This window comes from Xiphophorus hellerii, chromosome 11 (genome assembly GCF_003331165.1).
Source record: "Xiphophorus hellerii strain 12219 chromosome 11, Xiphophorus_hellerii-4.1, whole genome shotgun sequence".
NCBI lineage: Eukaryota > Metazoa > Chordata > Actinopteri > Cyprinodontiformes > Poeciliidae > Xiphophorus > Xiphophorus hellerii.
Window position 1 is genome coordinate 4773076 of NC_045682.1, and position 22599 is coordinate 4795674.

Here is a 22599-nt window from a genome sequence, read left to right on the forward strand (position 1 = left end):
GAGTAAAGGCTTGAAAACATCAGTCTCTGTGTGACTAATCTATATAGTGTTTAATTGAGTGAATTGGGTTACTGAAATACCTAAATTCACCCAGAAACCGTGAATCATACTGGTCAGTACATTAACCCACCAGTAGATGGCGGCCGAACGTTTCTCCATCACAACAAATCCTCAGCATCTTCACGTGAAGAAGACATTTTCAGGCCAGCCGCTGAAGCTGAGCAGTCAATATAAACATTGGGACGTCTTCGGGATATTTGCGTATTTTTATCAGTTTAGACTTTAAATTTCTGCTTGTTTGCTACAGAATTGCAACATGACGTGGTAAAATGACCAGGTTTTCGTATCGAGTCCTGATTGTGTGGATTATAAACGCACGAAGGCCTTGATGTTGTCCTGCTAACGGAAGGTAAGAATTGATTTGGTTCATAGAAACAGCTAGCTGGCTAACCAAACACCGCAGCTAAAACTGGTTTGTGCTCAGGTTTGATTCATTGGCTGAAGACTTATCTTGTCTTTTCCTAAACATAAGACCAGATCTTTCAATAAATGCGTATTTTCTGCAGCGCAGCTGAGGTTTTGAAGCGTTTTGACTCAGCTCTATGTGAGGGTCGTTGTTTGCTGCAGAACTTCACCAATTGGATTCTATTTTTTAAATCTTTTTTTTTTCCTGTGGTTTATATCCTAACCCTTTCGGGTCAACGTTTATAAAACTGCTATTATTAGATTGTTGTGTGACTTTTGGGCTAAATGTTTTTGGTTGCAAACAGCCGTTGAGCTCAACAGCGTCTGTTTGGGCCTGGTTCTGCTCCATCAGAGAGGCCCAGTTCAGGGCTGTAGCACCATCAGCTGTCCCACAGTTAAAACCTGCTGCGAGCAGGCAGCTCTTATTGTGAATCTGGGCTTTGTATTGTACATGGGCATGAATGTTCTAATAATTTGGGTTGTTTAATGATTTATTTCAAGCAATCTATTTTCAGAAGTGGTGACAGTTATTTAAATTAGTTGGTTTTCTTGACACTGAAAAGTTTTCTAGTTGCTAGTTTAACCATGTAGTTGTTGATTCGAGCTAAAGTTAAAGATTTTAGGGGTAGTTTTCATTCATTATTCTCTCTATTGTGTGCAATGAACCAACCAGTACCGCTGGCAGCAAACCCACACTGCAGCAGAATGTTGGTACCTGATTCTTTAGAGAGGAGATTATCAGGCTTTTACTGCCAATACATTAACCAACACAAGGAAGAGCAAAAACGTACTGCAATGCAACAGAAAGACAAGAGAGTACAATATTATTCCATATGTCCCTAAACTCCTATCTAAATTTTACTGATATCAAAACAAAATACAGAGAAGACACTGCCTGTGGAAGTGATGATGAAATGAAAAAATAAGTCAGTTAAAAAAAACAAACCCCAACAACAAATAAAACAGATTTTTACTAATGTTATCTTTGGATTTGAAGTCTTCAATGATCATCTTTTTTTTTTTACTTAAATACATTAAGAGACTATAAATTAGATTTGGATTGAAATTAGTCAAACAGTCAAAACTGACAGAAGTACATTAATTTGTGACAGAAATGAGAAAAAAAACACTCTGAGCTGCTTTCTAAACCCCCAGTTTAAAAACAAAACTGCAGCTCTGGATGCAACAACAGTTAATTTCCGAGCAAAGTTTCTTTCTATCAGAAATTGCAATCAATAAAGCTCAATGACAATGCATTAAAATTTACGGAGGTTGCGATTTTTGGGGGGATTTGTTCCACTTGTCTTTCAGTGAAACGATGATTGGGTGACTGACCTGTCTCATTGTTCTCTCAGCCAATGATCCAACTGGAGAAACCAGTTCTGACTGGTACCATGCCAGTGGTGTGGCCCACCATCCTCGACCTGGGAAGGGATGAGTGTAAAAGGATTCTCCGTAAACTTGGTAAGGTTGACAAATAAAGAATCAGAAGGAAATGATCATTGTTAACAATGCACAAAGCCTTGTAAGCTTTAGTTGCTGCTGTTTCTTTAAATTTTTATCTCTAATTTTTATCCAGAGCTGGAAGCATATGCTGGAGTTATTAGCGCCCTGCGAGCTCAGGGAGACCTGACGAAGGACAAGAAGGACCTGTTGGGAGAGCTCACTAAAATCCTCAGGTATTTACTTCATGCAGCTGTCAAATGTTGCACAGTGAAAGAAAAAAAAAATCATGAATTTATCAGAAGAACTTTTTATGGATTTAAATCAATATATTCTCTTTGTCATTCTCATTCTCCAAGCATCTCGACGGAGCGCCATCGTGCAGAAGTCCGCCGGGCCGTTAACGATGAACGCCTCACCACCATTGCGTATCAGTAAGTTCAGATCTGTGTGAGCTACAGCCGTGTTTGTGCAGCCAGTGGAGATGCAGCGTGGAGCAAGTGTCTGTTAATCGTTGAAGCTGCAGAATACTACAGACGTTAATAAGCAACATGTTGTTATCGTTGACCAGGTTCCCACAGTCTTTAAAAAGATGGATTTTACTTTTAGTATTTTCCAGTTGTGGATAAGGACACAAATAAAGCAAATAGAATGTAAAAAAATCTGTTTTGTTTTTAAATTCACCAATTATTGCAAGCAAAACAAACAGTATAGACAAGCACAAAGAGGTATTGGGGTTTTTTTAAACAGCAAATATGCAAAACATAATTTTTTTTTTGCAGTTATTTCTTAATGTTCTTTTTTTATTTTATTTTCTTCAACATTTCTTGTAGTTTGTGTTTCTGAAACTTTTAATTTTCCCTGATGCGAGTCTGTTTTTCCACATATTGAGACACATTTGACTGATATTTTGAACTACTCACTGCCTTTTCTGCAGCATGTCTGGTCCCAACAACTCGTCTGAATGGTCAATCGAAGGCCGTCGGCTTGTTCCTTTGATGCCCAGGTTGGTCCCTCAGACGGCCTTCACCGCCACAGCTAACGCTGTGGCCAGCGCCACAGCCAATCAGAACGCCTCCCTTTTGTTACCGGCAGAAACAGGGAACAAAGAAGGTAAAGTTCTGAAATCAATTTGTTTTATGTCACTTTTCAAGGGCAAAGTTTATTTTTTATTTAATTTTTTAGCTTAATCAAATTTTTAGTTTTTGAAGATTAAAATTTTTGGGAAATCTGAATTTTGTTCCACCAAAGCACGCCTTTGCTCTGTGCTATGTGAGGCCGCCATCTTGTTTGATAAACGTGTTTTACAGCTTTTATTTATTTGGACTTCCTAATCAACTCTACACGCTGTTTTTTTTCCCCATTAAAAACAGAGTCATGATATTACAAGGATACAGTTGTAGTAATACAATAATAAAGTCTTAATATTACCATAATAAAGTTGTAATATTTTGAGAATACAGTAGTGACAGTTTGAGAACTCAACAAAAAAAGTATTAAAGCCTTTTGTTCTCTTTTTACTATAATTGTAAGACATTTTGGGAAAAGATTGCGCCATTATTCTTCTAATTTCTGACGATATTCTCATAATTAAACAAAAATTCTTGTAGCCATTGTAGCTATGAGTTGAACAATACTTTATTGTTCAACTCATAGCTACAATGGCTATGAGTTGTTGAACAATAAACAATACTTTATTGTTCAACTCATAGCAGGGATGACTGAAATAAATGCCACTTTTTGAAAATATTTTCTGTCATCTTCATTAAAATTGGAAATCAGAACTGATATCTGAGATTTTATTTTTAAGCCACATCACCCAGCCCAATTATGAAGGGTTTTACTACGTAGTAAAGACAAAAAGATCAATCAGTTTGGTTAAAAACCAACCAAACTGAAAGATAAAATATGTGGTTGTAATAATGCAGCACTCCAAATGTGGAAAAACAAAAAGCAAAACTGTTAGAAACTTCCTTATTTTTTCCAGTTGTTGTATGTTACTCCTACACGAGCACCACCTCCACCCCCACCAGCGCCACAGCGTCCAGCGGACCCGTTGGAGCCACAGTGAAATCCCCAAGACCGGCCAGCCCGTCGTCCAACGTGGTGGTGCTGCCGAGTGGGAGCACCGTCTACGTGAAAAGTCAGTGTTGACGTCTGGTCCTCGTGAATACTGTGCAGTAGCAGTAAGGCTTCTGATGCAACAGAACCTAGAAACTGGGATAATCTGAGCAAAGAAAACGTTTTCAGTAACGGATGGAAAATTCGTCTGATCAGTAAAAACAATCTGAAGGGATAAAACTGGAGCTAAAGCCAGAGTCCTCCAGAAATTACAACTGAAGATTTCCACACATCCATACATACCTCTCTAGAGATATCTGCTATAAATTCATTTTTCATGTTTAGATTTATACTTGAAAGATAAATTGGAACAATGGAAACGTAAGTCTATAAGTTTGACATTGAAGTATGTAGGAATTTTGTTTTACTCATTTCTTTTTTCCTTAACGCACATGCAGCTCAAGACTAATAGAATGAGAAACTCCTTCATTTATTCTTTATGTTTACTTACAACAGCATCAAAAAGGACACTAAACTTTTGTTTAGTGTCTTTTGTTCAAACCTTTTTGATGAGTGCTTATGTGTTCAGACAAATCTTCTGATTGGCCTGCAGGGGGCACTAGAATCTGTCCTATTTCTCTGGGGATTTTGAAAAGTTTTCTTCATTAGCTCAAAGAAACAGTTAAAGTAGATGTCTGGTGCATAGTGTGATATGAAAAGTTGGTCAATTTCTAGACAATCTAGCTTGCATGAGTATAGATAGCAAACTGAGCCCTGAGGAACCCCACTGGGTTTTAGAGCACCATGTTATCCTTAGCTGATTAGTTGTGTCAAACCTTCTGCTCTTCATTCCTCACAGGTGTGAGTTGTTCCGACGATGATGAAAAGCCTCGCAAACGAAGACGCACAAACTCATCCAGCTCGTCGCCAGTGATGCTGAAGGATGTTACCAAGGTTACCCCACCGGTATCCAGGAATATCACGGTGCCGGTGAGCGGCAGCCCCAAGATGAGCAACATCATGCAGAGCATCGCCAACTCTCTGCCGCCTCACCTGTCTCCCGTCAAGATCACCTTCACCAAGCCCACCATCCAGACCACCAGCACCACCACGCAGAAGGTCCGCCATGTTTCTCCAGATCTTCGTGTCTCATTTTTCCCAAACATTCAAACCTCTCGTGTTTTGTCAGGTGATCATCGTGACGACTTCCCCAAGCTCTGGCTTTGTGCCCAACATCCTGTCCAAGTCTCACGCCCATAATGCTGCCGCCGCCGCCATGGCCAAGCTGGGCTCCACCTCCATTCTGACCACCCCCACCCAGAAACAGACGGTGGTCTTCCCATCCAGCTCCAGCCCCTCCCCCAACACCGTAGCCGTGACGACTGTGGTGTCCTCTACTCCATCGGTGGTGATGTCGACTGTGGCGCCATGTAGGTCCTCTTACTTGGATTGACTTGCTGATTATAGATCTAGACTAGCGATGCACCACACAGGATTTCTACAGGTCTCACCAATTCACATGCACAGCATTGCCGAACTCAATTCATTGCTAGGAATGATGTTTATTGCATGCAGCTTGGTTGGTCAGCCAAACATTTTGCTAGATTGCTGCTTTTAAAACAAAGCTGTCCAAAAATGGTGACTGTCTCTTCTGACTAGTTGAGTTGAACGGATCTGAAAAACAAACTTGAATCCAAACTTATTCACACAGATTAATATATGGATCAACGGCTTCCAAACTAGTTTTTAATTTGTTGGTGGTTGTCCACGCAGCTTCTGCTGGAGTGAAGGTTGCTTCTGCGAGACTCCAGTCGCCAAAGACCCTGGTGGGCTCCCCCACTCAGATCCTGGCCCAGTTTCCCAAGCAGCAGTCGCCCAAGCAGCTGCAGCAGAGCTCGCCTTTAGGAGCCTCCAGCATCAGCCAGAGCAGCAGCACCACTCCACCGGGAACCAAACCCACCATTCAGATCAAACAGGAGTCTGGTGAGCTGCTAACTTTCCTCTTATCCTGTTCACTCCATCTTTCTGTTTTTCACCTTCTTTTATCTCATGATTTCTTCCAGTCTTTCCGCAGGTCTCTGTGTGTTCTGCTGCAACAAAGAACTAAACCCCTGAATGAGTTTTAATAGTCAAATGTTCTTCATTTTTTAGTCAGCCTTTAAATTGGTGTAAAAAATTACTTTTAACTTAAGAGTACAAAATTTAGCATTTTACTTAGTTTCATTTTTCTTATTCTATTTTGATTCACAGTAAATGCATGCACTTAATGTTCACAATAAACAAATATTTCAATAACATTTACAGCATTATATAAGTTTTAGTAAATTCTGTGTTTCAAATGGTTGCATGATAAAAATATTTACTTCATAGGTATTTTTTTTTTTTATGTAATATTATTTCAATGTTTTTTAAAGTTTGATATTAGATGTATTATTCTAATATTTAAAATGAAAGTTTAGGTCTTTATTTTATTTACAAAAGTTTAGGTTTAAACATATTTACATAGATTTAAATGTATTTACATGTTTCATTTACATTTATTTACAGATTAAATAAATTAGTAGATAATTAATTAAGCAGATTTTCTTTTTAATCTCTTGCACTTGCAGTATATTTCGATCGTATGTTGTCTGGTCTGATAAATTTCTCCTCTGAGTTTATAACCTGTACAGCAGTCAGATTGTCTGAATCGGTGCATTTTGCATCTCCAGGGGTGAAGATAATCACTCAGCAGGTGCAGCCCAGTAAAATCCTGCCCAAACCTTCCTCTGTGGCTCTGTCCAGCAGCAGCTCTTCGCCCATTATGGTCGTCAGCAGCAATGGCACCATCATGACCACCAAGCTGGTCACACAGCCCACAGGTTAGAGTCCAAACCCACTATTCATCTATTTGATCTTCAGATCCGGAAAGTGTGTTCTAACAGTCAGAAAGCCTTTGTTCATGCGAGGTTTCTAATAAAATAAATGAACCCAGAGTTGCATCTCCTTGTGCAGCTACACAGGCAACATACACAAGACCCACAGTTAGTCCCAATATTGGCGCCAGGATATCTGCGTCCAGTGGAGGGGCCACCTACGTCAAGACCACCAGTGGGAGCATCATCACTGTGGTTCCCAAGTCTCTGGCCACGCTGGGAGGGAAGATCATCAGCAGCAACATCGTGTCTGGTGTGTTTACAGTCTCCCCATTCAACGTGTCCATCATCCTATTCTTGGACTCCAAACTAAACTTCTTGTCTTTTAGGTACGACGACGAAGATCACCACCATCCCCATGACGTCTAAGCCGAATGTGATTGTGGTGCAGAAGACGACAGGCAAAGGAGCGACCATCCAAGGACTGCCGGGCAAGAGTATGGTCACAACGCTGCTGAACCCTGGGGTGAGTCAACAGCCATGAAGCTCCTTCCAGAACTAGCAGCAGAACTGCAATGCACACTCGAACTCTGATGCGGACCAAAAAAGGGAACTCTGGTCAAATCTAGGTCTCAGTTCAGTTGAAGTGAACTCTGGTGCAGCTCGAATGCATATGTGAATGCCAAGAGGTCTGGAGACCGCTCCAAAAGAGTCATGTGATCAACAACCAGATGTTGCCAATGGTGCAAATCACAAAGAAGACAACAGGAAGTAGTTGGAGGACCATGGTGTGGCACCATAAAGTAGCACAAAAAGTCAAAATAAAAAAAACAATCACAAAATCTTTGAGGGACTGCATTACAAATACTTGACTGCAGTTGTTGCTGTTAATGGTGGCAGAATCAGTTGTTAGGTTTATGGGACGATTACAATTTCACATTGGGCCAGGCGGTTTGGATAGCTTTTTACAGAAGTTATCATTTAAAACCTGCATTTTCCATTTACTCTGGGATATTTTTTGGGAGCTAAAAATGTGTATTATCTGAAAAATCTCAAGTGTGACAAGAAAAAAAGCAGGTGCTTGTGACCTTGGACTCCTCAAACAGAATGAATGGTTTATGCCAACAGTAGCATGTCCAGCTAACTCCTGAACAAACCGCAAACTAAAACCCTCTCATTACAACCCGTCGTTTGGGATTTTCTTTTCTCCTTGTGCTGTTTTGTATATAAACACATTATGTAAGGTACTTATCATTTTACATTATCTTCACTGGGGGATTTTGCTAAGAGATAAGCCCAGATCCCCAGAAACCCCCTAACAGTTCACACATGGAGGCCTTCCTGTGGAAGGTCAGTTTAATCTCCTGAGACTCGGCAGAGTGGGGACTTAACTGTGTCTCAGTGGCATCCCACCATCTTTCTTTCACTTTGCTAGCTATTGGTCTCAGATGGCTTCCACTTCAACCTAAACAGACAGGATTAAGATGATTCACGGATGTTAGGAAGAAGATGCTCTCACTTCATTACGCAGCCATCTACTAAGATGCCATTATGTCTTGTTTTCTATTTTTCTAATTGATCTTTGGAATATTCACATTTTTGAGACAGAAAGTTTGGCTTTCATTATCTGTAAGCCATAATCATCACAATTACAGGAAATCAAGGCTGGAAATATTTCACTGAGTTTAAAATATTAAACCTTTTCACAATATTCAGTTTGTTTTAGTTGTAGATATAAATACATTTGTTTTAGCTGTGGATATATATATTTAGATATAAATATGTGCACCACGGAGCAACGCAATTGGTCAAAAGAAGTGTCACTTGAAAGAAAAGAAACTAGCAGCCATTTTGGCTCTATAGTGTTAGAAAATAAAGTTTCATAAAGAAATTATGATTTTTCAAAGCCCAAAAGACACTCATTTCTTTTGGGATTTGAAAAAGAAAGCCCACAGACAGATATGTCTGTGAAATGACAAGTTTCAGAACTTTTATCAAGTTCAGAACTACTGAAATTTTATCAAGTGTCATAAAAAGAAACAATTTAACTTTTAAGTTACATTAAATCCCCCAAATTGTACTGTTATTATTTAGCTTTATTTCTTAGAAGCCTGATATTTCTGCTTAAAATAATAAATATAGAGATTTTATCGATATTCTGTAATTTTCAGAAAATTTAGTTTTTCATTATCTGTAAGCCATAATCATGATAATTTCAAGAAATACAGGCTGGAAATATTTCAATCTCTGTGATAAATTGACATGAGCTTCACTTTCTGAAATGAGTGACTAAATATCTAAACAAATTTAGCTGTATTTGTAGATGCAGCTATATCCATAAATATATATAACCTCTTTGCAAGTGTAGTTCAAGTGACTGACCACTTTGACTCCAATATTCAGGCTGACATAAAATATTTTTAAATATGTACAGGAAAATGGGCAGCTATAGTTCTCCAAATAAATACTGTTGCCATTTTCTCCTTGAAGTCCTTGAAATGTTTGGGTAGCAGCACAAACCAATGTTTACTAAACAGCCAATATGTAATCCAGTCACTGAAAAGTTCCCAAAGTTCCTTTTGTTTTGGAATATAAAAAATGTATATTCTCTTTTAATCCTAAATGAACTAAACGGTTTGTACATTTCAGGGAGAGAAGAGTCTGCAGGCGGTGCAGGGAACCAAACCGGCCATCATCACCACCTCCAGGCCCATCACTAAGATGATCGTCACCCAACCCAAAGGCATAAGCTGCGGATCTCAGTCCACCGCCACCAAAATCATCCCGACCAAGATTGTTTACGGCCAGCAGGGCAAGACACAGGTGGGAGTTTAACATTCGTAAAGTCACCCTTACTTACAGGGTAACCACAAACTCATGACGGCATGACGACATTCACATCCTCGGCTGAGTCGCTTCCTTTGAAATGCGACTTTAACTGTAGGATGAGACAAGAAATATTTATTTTTGGCAAGGGCTGTTTTCTGTAGAAAATTACCATTTATGAAGCAGAATGTTTGTAAAAGGCAAACTTCTTGAGAAGTGAGTCTTTGAATAAAATTACAATGAGGAAAGTCCCCCGTTCTATAAGTCGGCCAAAGTATGGTGGTGCTTAAACATTTTCCTCTTCCTCCCTCTACTTCCTAAATTCAGAGAGAAATGAGTCACAGAACGGACTTAAGAGTGCCATCTGTCTGTCTGTCTGTCTAATGTTTGGTCCACTGTGAGTTGAGATTCACGCAGTACGGCAGCCTTCAGGAAAAATGTTACAGTTTCACAGTACTCAAAAACTTCAAACATTTATAGCACAAACTGCAAACCTTTGTGGACTGACAAGATAACAAACACAGTATTGGTAGGATGATGGTGTGGAGTTGGTCTGCTGCTTTAGGACCTTAGTAACTTAGAAGCTTTTTCCCCTGCTAAAATGAAATAGTCATGCGTCTATTTAGGTTATATTTGCTTGATGTTTAAATGACCTTTATCTAAAACCTTTAAGGGTGACCAAAAAAAAGCCAAAACAATAAAACAATTTTAAAAATTGAAGTTGAAGTACAAAACACGGACTTCAGATGAACTCTGGGATGCAAACTGTTCTTTCTTGGAAATGTTTAACCCAAGAACTTATGTTGGGTGGTTGAGATAGTTACATCTCTTTGTAACTAAACAAGAGTAGACTAGGGCTGATTGAGGGTATACGCCTGTAAAATGCATACCTTCATTAGCTGTTCTTCAACCATTTGGAGTCCATTTAGGAGCTTGGTCTCTGTAAAAGTAACACTGAAAATTTAACTTGACCAGTAAAATTGACACTATTTTGTAGTGATCGACATTTGAGCACAGAAATCACACTTGGATCTACAGACAAGGAATCATCTATAATTTCCTATTGCAAATTCAAATGTGTTAACAATAGCACAGAAAATGACTGAAATAAAAGTCCAAATGACAATACTTCAGAAATGTGCATGAAGAAATGCGTAAGAGTAATACGACAAACAGTGGATATGATTGGCCATAGGTGAACGCGATTGGTTGAAAGACGTGTCACTCGAAAGAAGAGAAACTGGTGGCCATTTTGGCTCAATTGTGTTGGATAACAAAGTTTTATAAAGAAATGATTACTTTTTAGGTGCAAATTTATGTATTTCTGACTCACTAACACCTAAAAAGTTACAAACTATGTGGGTTTTGCTGTTCAGAAATTGTAATGCATCTCTTATTAATGATCCTTCAATGCAGTCATTCTTTGGGATTTCACAACAGAAACTAGTTTCACGTAAATGTTTCGACTGCTTGCACCACTGAAACTTTATTAGGTGCTATAAGAAGAAACGACAACTAAACTTGTAACCGTAATATTAAATCCCCAAAATGTTACTGTTATACGTTGTTGTTTTTTTCTCTAAGGGATTTTCACATTTATGACAGAGCTGTACGTTGTGACAGGGTAAACCCCAACATGCTACCTTCTTGCTACTACACTGGAACAGTGATGATGAGCAGAGATGGAAGGAAGAATAAAACCAGTTGGTACTAAAATATAAAATGTTCTGTCACACATGACCCCCCACCCCCTGTTTTCTGCAGACAGGAAGTCCTTCTTTCAATATCAGACTTGCAATGGAAGTCTAGAGGTAAATTTGTTTCAGTTTTTATTCATGGAGGAAAATGAGGTCACTGAGTCAGCTGGTTGTGCAGACTGGTGTACAGTATTGTATGAGCCGCCCACAATCATGAGCCACCTCTGGTTTCAGTCAAGCCAACGTTAAATCTGGTTAAAATCACCTCAGATTTTTCTAATCATTCTGGGTTTCGGCTACACAAAAAGTACTTTCAGTGACTAAAACAATCTTAGTTTTCAGTTTCTGTGATATTAAAACAGAATTTCACACAGATAATTTACACTCATTTAGATCCATGACTTGACATTTAATAGCAGACAGACGCTGGAGGAGTCAGTAACGTCAGTTTTTCTCCTTATGTTACGTCAGCGATCACCGGTAACCTCATTTCTGAAGAGGTTAAGTTTATTTCCCAGTGAATTCATGAGACTGGAGTACTTTAGTGAAACTTAATGGATCTTCGTTATATTGCCCCACATGATATATTATAAATGTTCTTCAAAAGGATAGTTTCCATTTTCTTTAAGTGCCCTTTTGTTTCTGGAAATGTTATGTTAACTTGTTTGTAGACTTTGCAATTCTTATTTTTTTGTTTGAGTCAATCCATGTTTTGGGGCCATTCCCTCTGGTTTTAGATGCTGTACAGTTGAAAGGGTTTTTTTTTTTAACTTTCTGACAGTTATTAGCATGTGTAACCATGGCGAGAAGGTATTGTTTTTCCAATTTTAGCAGCTGATTATCATCTCAAAATCTCAAATATTACCTTAACCACAACCCCAAATCTCAGAGGAGTTGAAAAAGAGATTTCATGGATGCACAGAGAGCAAGGACAAGGAAATTAAAATAATCTCTTTCATCGGGCATGATGGGAATATCCCCTACTCCAGCATCTTTCTAACCATACGGCCAAATCAGGTGGATTAACGCCATCAGTGCCAACAACTAACAAAGTCATCCAAGATGTTTAGTGTGAAATATCATCTCTGCTGCCTAGAAATTAAGCTGTTAGCATGACACAAGGCTAATATACAGAAACAATTTTCAGTCAGAGGCCTCTTCAGATTAGTTGGGAGACTGACTGCTACTGCCACATAATTACCATCAATAACGACCTTTTGAAAATACATGAATGATACAAGTTACAACAAAATTTAGTTTTCCCTTTGGGATAATTCACATGAAAACGAGACGGTTGGTTCAAGATTTGAAAAAGAAAATGCTTTTACATGTTTGTTACCTCTAGTTTACATTCAATTATTGTGGACCGAAAGGTATTATTTATCCATTATGTGTTTTTTTTTCAATAGGAAAAAAAGAAAATCAGTTTTTTTATAGGGTTGGGGGAAAAATAGATTTTTATCAATAAATCGAATTTTTGCTTTTTTAATAAAATCTGGATTTATGTTTTCCCACCAATGAACTATTTGGATTTCAATAGTTCAGAGTGACGAAAGCATCTGCCCTCTTGTTTTAAAAGCGTGTTTTTATGACTTTTGTTTATTTGCACTTTTAATTCAAATCAACTCTGACAAAATACCAAGGCCAGGCTTTTTTTGTTTGTTTTTTAATAATTAAGTCATAGCGTTACAAGAATATATACTATAGTAATATGAGAATAAAGTTTTAATATAACCAGAATAAAGTCAGAATATTAGGAGAATGACGTAGTAATTATATGAGAACTCCTACACGAAAAATGAATTATCCAAGCTTTTTTTCTCATTAAAACAACTATTTTCTCGTAATTTTAAGACGTCCTTCTCATAAAATTACATCTTTATTGAGCTAATAAAAGATTACATTGTCATAATTACTCCATTGTGCAACTCACAGAAGAAATGATTGAAATGAAATCTACTTTTTAACATACTTTATCTTTCATTTCTTTTTTAGAAAAGAAAGCAAGGACATTTTTTTTATTAACACCAGATGTGAAAAAAACAGAATCATTTTTAATTTTAAGCCATACCGTCCAGCCTTAATTTTTCGGTATTCAACATGATCAGAACTAATCGAGGTAAAACTAGTTGGTCCGTCTGTTGATAAAGCGACCCCGCTTCGTTTTGTTCCAGGTTCTCATCAAGCCGAAGCCAGTTTTCCAGACGGCGGTGGTGAGTGAACAGACCCGGCAGCTGGTCACCGAGACACTGCAACAAGTGACCCGCTCTGCAGAGGTCAGCCAGGCTCAGGCCTGCGGCCAGGACGGGTCGGTGAAGGACGCCACCGCGGTTCTCGCAGACGCCACCAGCCTGAGCAGCGAGGCGTCCAACAGCGGCGCTCAAGGTACCGATCCATCCCCACCTGGGTTTGTTTCAAATCCACTGGCCAAGATGTCCTTTTGGATCCTCAAAAACCGGATTTACTTGTTCATCAGATCTGCAGCCTGTAGTGCACCTCGTGTCCTCTAGAGAGCAGGATTGGACTGAGCAGGAAGTAGCCATGGAGTCCATCCCAACCATTATCTACCCGGAGGTGAGCGCTTCGGATTCCCAGTCCGCCACCTCCACCATCAAAGCCCTGCTGGAGCTGCAGCAGACCACAGGTGAGGGTTTACGTCACGGAAAAGCGGCAGGTGAGAAACTGAAAGAGAAACAGGAGGTTTTTACCTCCTGTGTTGACAGTACACCTGGATGACATCATCCAAACAGGAAATCTCTCGATCCTTTTACATCATCTCATCTTTCCATTCATCCATTTATGACTGCTCTCAGATTTAATTTTTAATTATTTTTTTTTACACGTTTTTATCTTTCAATGAACTGGGGAGGTGCAGAAAGCTAAATGTTTTCAGATTTGATGGCTCAGAAATGGGCAGATATGTTTTTTCACACCAAAGTGAAGTCAGACATTGATCCTTCATTTGAAACCGTCAGCAATGTTTATCTAAACTTGGCAGAAAAGTCCCCAAAAAATGAAACTCCTTGGTAAGACACAAAAGCTGCCATAGCATTTATTTTAAATTGACATCAGCAGTCGATACTCGCTTTTTGTTAGCTCCTTGCTTTGGTTTGTTTGTGTGGATTAGCATTAAGATCCACCTCCTAATTTGCTTAAGAACCAAAAGTTGGAGTTGAAGGTTCCAACTTCAGCTCAAGACGCCATAATGTTATGCAGCAGGCTAATAATCCAAAACTCAAAAGTCAGATCACCACTGAAAACAATAAGAAAAATTTTGGGGTGGCCTAGTGAAAGTCGGAACTTAGATCTAATTGATATGACGTCAGAATCATGGCTGAAACGACTTTGTGCTAATTAAATCTCATGTTAAGAAGCATTTGTTATCACATTTTTAATCGGTTAATGTAAAAATAATCAACCAATCAATAGTCAGACAATCAGTCAACAGCTCAGCCCTACACTGTGTTGGTAAGTCAAGTAAAAAGAGCTGAGCATTTCACATGTTGATGTTAAAAGGATTTTTTTTAGTTGCAGATGCATCTTTTGCTACAAATGATCAATTGTTCATTAAAGGAATGCTGATATAGAATTTTAGGCAATAAAATGTGTATTCACTTATTAGAAAAGGAATTTAATAATTTGTTTATTTGCATCTTTTAATGTATTTCTAATTTTGTATTTAAAAAAAGGCTTAAGGAGTAAAATAAAAAATTCTGCTGAATGTGCCATTTTTTGTTTCATTAATCATCAGAATTGTTGATAACTAAAATAATTGTTAGTTACAGCCTGAATCAAATCTAGCTACTTCTGAAGGCCTGAAAATGTTGACCAAAACTAAATGCTAACCTTCCTGTTCCTGTAGTTCTGTAGGGAGCTGTATCTGAATTCCTAAAATAAACACCAGTAAAATCAAAGATTTTGAGAATTAAGTCTAAATAGCATCAGTTTAAAGCTAAAAGATGTCATTTTTCTGTCAGCAGTGAAGGAGAAGGCAGAGTCCAAACCAAAGCCGCCCACCATCGACCTGAGCCAGATGGCCGTGCCAATCCAGCTACAGCAGGAGAAAGCCGGTCCAGAATCTCCGAAACCTTCGACCTCAGAGGCCGAACCCAGCTCTGAGCATGTCACAGCAGGTGATCCTAACAATACACACTTTACTTCCTCCTTCAAGATTTGCCACATGGTGAAACTTACTTCCTTTGTCTGTTTCCTTTTAATAATAAGCTGTGGCATGAGCGTGTGTGTGTGTGTGTGTGTGTGTGTGTGGGTGTGTGTGTGTGTGTGTGTGCATGTGAATCCTGTCATGCCTTTCATGAAGTCATCTGACCTGCCTGACTGTGGATTCACCGCAGGTAAAACCAGCAGAGCGGGGGCGCCCTCGCAGGATAGCGACGCCATGATGTCGTCCACTCAGTCGCTGGGGAAGCCTTTCAAAAGCAGCAGCCAGGTTACCATGGTAACAAAACCTGCCACGGCCGCTGCCTCTTCTTCCTCCTCCTCCTCCGCGGCCGCAGCGTCTCACCTGGTGAGGGTGGGAGATTACACAGAATAAGTTGGTTTAATATGAGCCGTCAGGGATTGTTAAAGTAAAGACAGGATTATTTTCAGTTCATTTTTGGAATACCGATTCAGAACAAATGTCTAAAAATATATGATCAAAGAAATACTGAGTCAAGTTCAGTTACAAATATTTAACATCTAAATATTTAATAAATTTAGATAAAATAATTTAGTTACAGCCCAAATCAAGTTATTATAAGTAATTTATAATGATTTACAAATACCCTTGCCTATCTTACTAGTAAAAAAGAATAAAGAGAAGATTTTGTGAGCATAAAATTTAGATTAAGGGGAGCTGATATGCAAAATGTATATTTAGTATGTTTTTGTATTTCCATTAAATGTTTTTGGTGTCTGGAATATAAGCCATTTCATAAAACACCTCATTATTGAGTCACACTGCGCCAATACCTACCAACTCAAGCTGAGCCGCAGCATGTTTGATCAGATGGTAAAACCATCTGACCAAATGTGTTGATCCATGTGCTGCATGTGTTGTACAATGGCTGCAGGAAAAGACGAGGTTTTGTTGTTGACTTACTATTTAGAAACCACTTGCTGCATTCTTGCAACAAGAGGCTCAACTTCTGCTTTTTAAAGATGTACGGTATATAATTGTACATCTGGGTGATTTTCAGGTGTGGGTGTAAACGTTGAGTTGGGGGGTCGTGGCCAACAGCAAGTTATTTGGATTTAAAGTGACAAGATGCCCTCAAACATCTCATTCTGAAAATAGGCATAACTGAGCAGACTAATCTCATTATCTCAGAATGATTTTGAGCAAAAATGTATTGAACATGTTTTGTATAGTCCATAGAGCTATCCTACACTGTTCAAGCATATTATGTTACCTTTAACATATGGTTTTACCCTGAAAGGAACTCTAAAATCTTTATTTATGGACAACAGTTTACAGTTTCCTTCTCCAGAACAATAGAGGTGAACATGATTTTGGCTAAATTTGTCAGAACTACAAAACGCCACAAACCAATCAGTACAGTCCACACAGGAAGCACATTTCTGCTTTCAGAGGAACTGCTTCACCACTTCAAATGATGTACTTTCATTATGGGGTCTGTGAATCACCATCTGTGCTGAGTTGAGAAGAAATAGGCAAAATATATAAACTGTAGTTCCTTTAAAGTACATGGAAAGTGACATGTCTGCAGGGTCATGGTATTCTGAAATATATTCTGAAGATTTAAAGCTTAAAAAGGCAATGTTACCAAATTCTGAGTGAATTATTGGTATTTTAGGAGTAGAATTGGTATCATAAATATTAGCATGATGCCTGGAGAAATAATAGAGCAGGGGTGTCAAACTCCAGTCCTCGAGGGCCGGTGTCCTGCAACTTTTAGATGTGCCTCTGCTGTACCACACCTGAATAGAATAATTAGGTCATCAAGGCTCTGGGGAACTGATCTACACAAGGAGGAGGTAATTAAGCCATTTCATTACAGTGTTTTGTACCTGTGGCACATCTAAAAACTGCAGGATAGTGGCCCTCGAGGACTGGAGTTTGACACCTGTGTAATAGAGCATTCAAAAGTCAGAACTTGTACACAGAAATCAGTAGATGTTAGAGGCAGTGGTGCCCCCAGAAAATGTTCATAGGGGTGGCCAGACCAGGCAAGTAAACATCTGAGGGGAGAGACGGCTAAAAAAATTACAAACAATATATATATATATATATATATATATACAAAATGGGTATACAAAATAAATATATACAGTGATATATATATATATATATATATATCACTGTATATATTTATTTTGTATTTATTTATTAGGATATATATTTGTCATTATTGAAGAAAATGACAATGCAATACAAGATAAACATGCTTTTCTGGGGATGGCCAGCATTTTTAAAGAGGGGGCTCTAGCCCCGCCCCCAGCCACCTTTTGGGGTGCCACTGGTTGGAGTGTATCTCACAAAACAATTTTATTTGCACATCTTCACTGTTTTTCAAATGACCGTATCAATGAGTACCAATAAATTCGAAAACCTGATTAAATACAGTTACTGTGCTCAGTTTAGTGATCTATATGCGACTGGTGTCCTAAAAAAGCAGAATATAAATGGGTGTGTTTCTCTAAAAGTGTTTGTGTGGTTATGATTGCCGTGCCATGCAGTCACAGTCAGTTACCAAAAAATTTTAAGTTTTTATTATAATAGTACCATAAAATATTGTGATAAAACTTTAAGTCCCCTAATCTGGATAATTGACTATCAAATATGGGGATGGCTAGCATTTTAAAACGGTAATATTTGATTTTAATAATATTTGATTGCTTCCTGTTTGTTTATGAGTCTGGTTGCTTGTTTTCAGCCTGCAGATCACAGTAAAACGGAGCCGGTGGTAGAGGTGGCAGAGCTGGAAGGCGACACTCTGGACCCCCAGACCGGTTTGTTCTACCGCTCCAACAAGGCTCCCTCCGATCCAGTCAATCTACCAACTCAACCTGCAGCAGCTCAGCCACCGCCAACGCTGCTCATGAGCCAGGCAGAAGCCGAGCCGAGTCGCCCCGTCTCCTCCCCGACCCAGCAGCAGCAGCAGCCGCCACTGACGCCCCCGCAGCTGCAGAGCAAACCTCAGATCAGCCAACCTTCCTCGTCAACTCCTCCTCTCATTAAGAAAATCCCCAAACCACAGGATCAGACCGCGCCCAAACCTCAACCCTCGTCTCCAAGCCCTCACAAAGACAGAGGGGTGACCGTACCGACCCAGAGCGCAGCGAAGACCCCGACCCCCAGCACACCAACCAAGGCCCCAGTTACGCCACAGCTCCCGAAGCTGCAGCAAGCGCCGTCGTCCCACCACAGGCCTCTGCATGCCCCAATGTCGCACCCGCCGCCGCTGCAGGCACACCACCCAGTCAGCACAGAGAAGCCCGCCTCCAGCCAGGTGAGTGAAATCCCAGAGGCAGCTGACAGCCGTTTACATTGATTAGAGTCATGTGAGGCGAGCGGTGTGTGTGTGTGTCACGGTGCTGGAGTTTCCCTAGCTTCCTGCTGAAAACAATGAATTCTTTTCATCTTTATCTGGAATCAGAAACTAGGGAGAAATTTTTGGCCTTGTTATACAACATTGTTTTGCTACAACCACAAAATTCAATGTATCTTACTAGGAAGTAAGGAATAAATCAACACAGAGGTGGATAATTGTGATGTGAAACAAATAGTTTCACTTTTTTTCTCCCAAATAAAATTCTGAATCCCTAATCCCTAAATAAAAACCATTACCTTCCAATGTTATTAGTAAATAGAAAAACAGCTGTTATGTGAAGGCCTCATAGTTTTAATAGAGAACAACCAGCATAATAAAGACTAAGGCTGAATGATTAATTGTGATGAATTGATTATTGAAATAATCATCAACTAATTTCGTAATCAATTAATCATTAACTGGAAGAATACAGATTCAAAAAGAGTAGTGATTAAGCCAAAACTATACAAATAAAGCATATTTGCATTTGTCTGTAGATGTTGAATTAATCTCTTAATACAATATTTTATAAATAGTAATAAATTGTCACCTGATCAGCTCTTCAGTGTATTGTTAAGTAGAAATGAGAAGGCTGAACTTCCATGTGTTGATGTTAGAAGTATTTTTAGCTGCAGGTAAAGCCTTTGCAACAAATGACCAAACCTTCACTAAAGCAATGATGTGCTCAGCATTGCTGGTGCCACCAACTAACTTACTATTTGGTTGCCTAGCAAACAACCTGTTGAACCTGTGCAGTAACAGTTCCAAGTTTGCCTCATAACTGCTTAAAAGTAAAAAAACAACAGGGTGGAGTGGAAACTTTGGATAAACCAGGAAGTGTCACGCCCCAGTTTAGCAGTATTTCATATATTTCAAACAAAAAACGAATCAAGTTATCGATAGACTGATATGAAACGCTTCTATCATGCTATGTTTTTTAGCCATATTTGCAGCAATAACAATATTTTAGACCCTCATTCCTCACCAGTTTAGTTACAGTATCACTGCAATGTAATAAACAAACATGCTGTGTTTCTGCTCCTAAATGTCTCTACCACAGCAGCCAATCATCACTCAGAGTGCCACCGTCACCAAGATCACCTTTGGCAGCTCCCACCACCCTACACCGGTGTTCAGCAGCGGCGAGGCGACTGCCAAGCTGCTGCCAGAGTCCAGCTCAGGACCTTCAGGGGACAAGCCGTCGGTGTCAGACATCCTGAAGATCTCCATGATGGAGGCGGAGATCGACCCCAGCACGGAGCCCATGGTGGTGGATTCCTCCAGCGACCGTGGCCCTCTAGGGAAGACCTTGGACGTCCAGTCCGTGTCGGGGACACTGGACTCGGGTCAGTTCATCAGCAGCTCCGGGGCCGGCATGCGCCACGCCAAGCCCCAGCAGTTCAGCTGCATGCAGGGCCTGGCGGCACAGAGCAGCAAGGACGACCTGGAGGTCATCGAGGTGAGTTTCTGGTTACTGAGTGGCGCAGGTAATAAATCACCCGCCCAGAGACTGTCAGCATGTCTGTCACATATTGACTTCTTCACTGAAACCTTGTAGAAAACAGTCAGGTAGCTACGACGCCGACTGGCAGAGAAAGTGTTTCTAGATGCAGTGTAAAAATAAAAGCTCAGCTCACTTTTTTTTAAATGATCATCTCAGTACCAAATGTTTCATAGCAAACTATCATCATCAAAAATCATTCAGACATTTCTTAAGCAGTTAATTTCGTCCCCCTTTTGTCAAATAAAAAAGATTCATCCAACAAGTTGTTTTTTTTAAGTTCATAAAATGTATTTTTGAGGTAAAAGCTAGACTTGTGTTCCTTCCTGCCGTTTCCCATAACTTTTCAACTGTTAATTATTGATTAATTGAATTGTGGATAAACAAAGGTTAAAACTAATCATTCAGTCTTTCATCCATCCAACTAACTAACCAGACATCCATCAATCCACTCATTCTCCCTCCACCCTGCAATCTGTCCACCCATCGGTCAGTCCAACTGTTTATACAACATCCAAATATTCTTCTGTGAACCAACTGTTCATCCATCTTGCTCTCCATCCTTCCAACTGTCCTACATTCTACATCCATCCTGCCATCAATCAATCTATTTTTTCATTGATAAGCCAACTGTTTACTCATCCACTCCTCATTCTGTCCTTCATCCATCTTGTCATCTGTGCATCCATCCTTCCGTCTGTTCAATTGTTCATAATCTCCCCATCCATTCATCAAATTGTTCCTCATACATCCTGATGTCCATCAATCCTTCTACCCAACTATTAATCCAACTGTTCATTCATCCACGTGTCTATCCTTCACTCCATCTGACCATCATAAGTGTTTTTCCTGCATCTATTCAACCAACCATTCAGGCATCCAACTGTTCACCCGTTCATCCTCTGGTTCTTCCAAGTTCCAGATTCAGCATGTAGAAATAGCTGCCATAAATTCATAGTGATGGCAACGCAAGAGAAATCCTGACATGAGTCATGAAAAGTTTTAAATGTTTACAGAAAAATTGACGCTAGTCTCAACATAATTTTTCACAGTGAAAGCAGAAAGTCAGTGTTAGCTTATGGTTGCTGTTGGCAGATCCTCAACTGGAGCCTCTGTGATCCATACAGGTGATCCCTCAGTTCTCCATCCTGCCAGACTCCAGCCAGTCTAATGTTGTGGTGGAGCCCAGCGGCTTCCTGGAGATCACCAACTACACCAGCCAGCAGCTGGAGGAGGACAGCCCCATGGAGCAGGAGGTGGACAGCAGCAATGACGAGGCCGCGGCTGCCAGCCCCGCAGAGCAGCCGTAGACGCTCTGAGGCAGGGACTCTGGCACTTCTTCACTTTCAACCAGCAGACTGATGATCCGTTTCCGGCTCAGACCCAGCAGACCGTTTCGTTTTTTCTTGTAAAATATTAGTTTGTTAGTCTTCTCTCTCCACAGCTAATGGCCCATGTGGTTTTTATTGCTGAACATGTGAGCGAGGTGAAAGGATTAGCTTTAGGTCAGAACAGCTGGGAAACGTTCCAGCGTGTCAACTTACCCGCAGGACTTTGAGACCTTTCCACATTTATAACCTGGAGCTTTTCAGAATATTTGGGTCCACTTTGCATCATTTCAGAAACACATACTGTATTTGTGTTGACAGCAGTCCATAGCGACTCCTTTCTCATCAGATAAACTGTATTTTTATCCTGACTAAATTTGTAACCATAAACTTTCCGACATGTTTGGGACTCAAGGATTCAGAAAAGGGAACAAAGCTGGAGCTGATTTAATTCAGAGACTCAAAGCGGATCCAGAAAGAGGCCTGGAGGACAGGTTCTGTCCAACAGATGTTTTACTCAAACAAGACGAAACAAGCGATGTACCATTGTTTTGTTGTTAAGGTGAAGGGGGAAAAAGCTGCAGTGAGAAGGTTTGTCTTGGTATAGTGTGTTTCAGCTGCATTTCTTTTCTACTTTTTCAAAATAGAGGACTAGCCTTGAGAAATCATTTAATCTGCACAATAAATCAGCTGAATAAAGCCTTAGTTTGTCTTAAATGACCCATTTCTTTTCACATAAAAAAGGCAAAAGCAGAAAGTTTTACCCAGAGGTCGACTCTCACAAGTTTTTCTATTGCCAGTACTTAAAGCTCCTTGAGGACGTTCAAGGATATTTTGTTAAGCCTATAATTTTTCATTTTGGCTTTCTAA

The 22599-nt window shown here is 39.7% G+C and overlaps 1 protein-coding gene across 4 annotated transcripts; it reads left to right on the forward strand.

Annotated features, from left to right (window-relative positions):
* Positions 1 to 178: 178 nt before the first annotated feature.
* emsy (EMSY transcriptional repressor, BRCA2 interacting) lies at positions 179 to 22434 on the forward strand. Of its 4 annotated transcripts, none has more exons than XM_032577230.1 (20): positions 179 to 409; positions 1821 to 1929; positions 2045 to 2144; positions 2268 to 2342; positions 2846 to 3021; positions 3896 to 4051; positions 4829 to 5088; positions 5159 to 5399; positions 5743 to 5952; positions 6681 to 6830; positions 6964 to 7137; positions 7214 to 7350; positions 9474 to 9647; positions 13522 to 13732; positions 13824 to 13991; positions 15325 to 15480; positions 15700 to 15872; positions 18244 to 18819; positions 19964 to 20359; positions 21529 to 22434. In XM_032577230.1, the coding sequence occupies exons 2-20, from the start codon at positions 1824 to 1826 to the stop codon at positions 21709 to 21711; spliced, it is 3822 nt and encodes a 1273-aa protein (XP_032433121.1). In that variant the 5' UTR covers positions 179 to 409; positions 1821 to 1823; the 3' UTR covers positions 21712 to 22434. The 4 variants fall into 4 exon arrangements, with proteins under 4 accessions (XP_032433121.1, XP_032433120.1, XP_032433118.1 ...); XM_032577229.1 differs by having other exon boundaries at positions 180 to 409; positions 15328 to 15480; positions 19961 to 20359; XM_032577227.1 differs by having other exon boundaries at positions 180 to 409; positions 19961 to 20359; positions 21529 to 21711.
* The last annotated feature ends 165 nt before the right edge of the window (positions 22435 to 22599 follow it).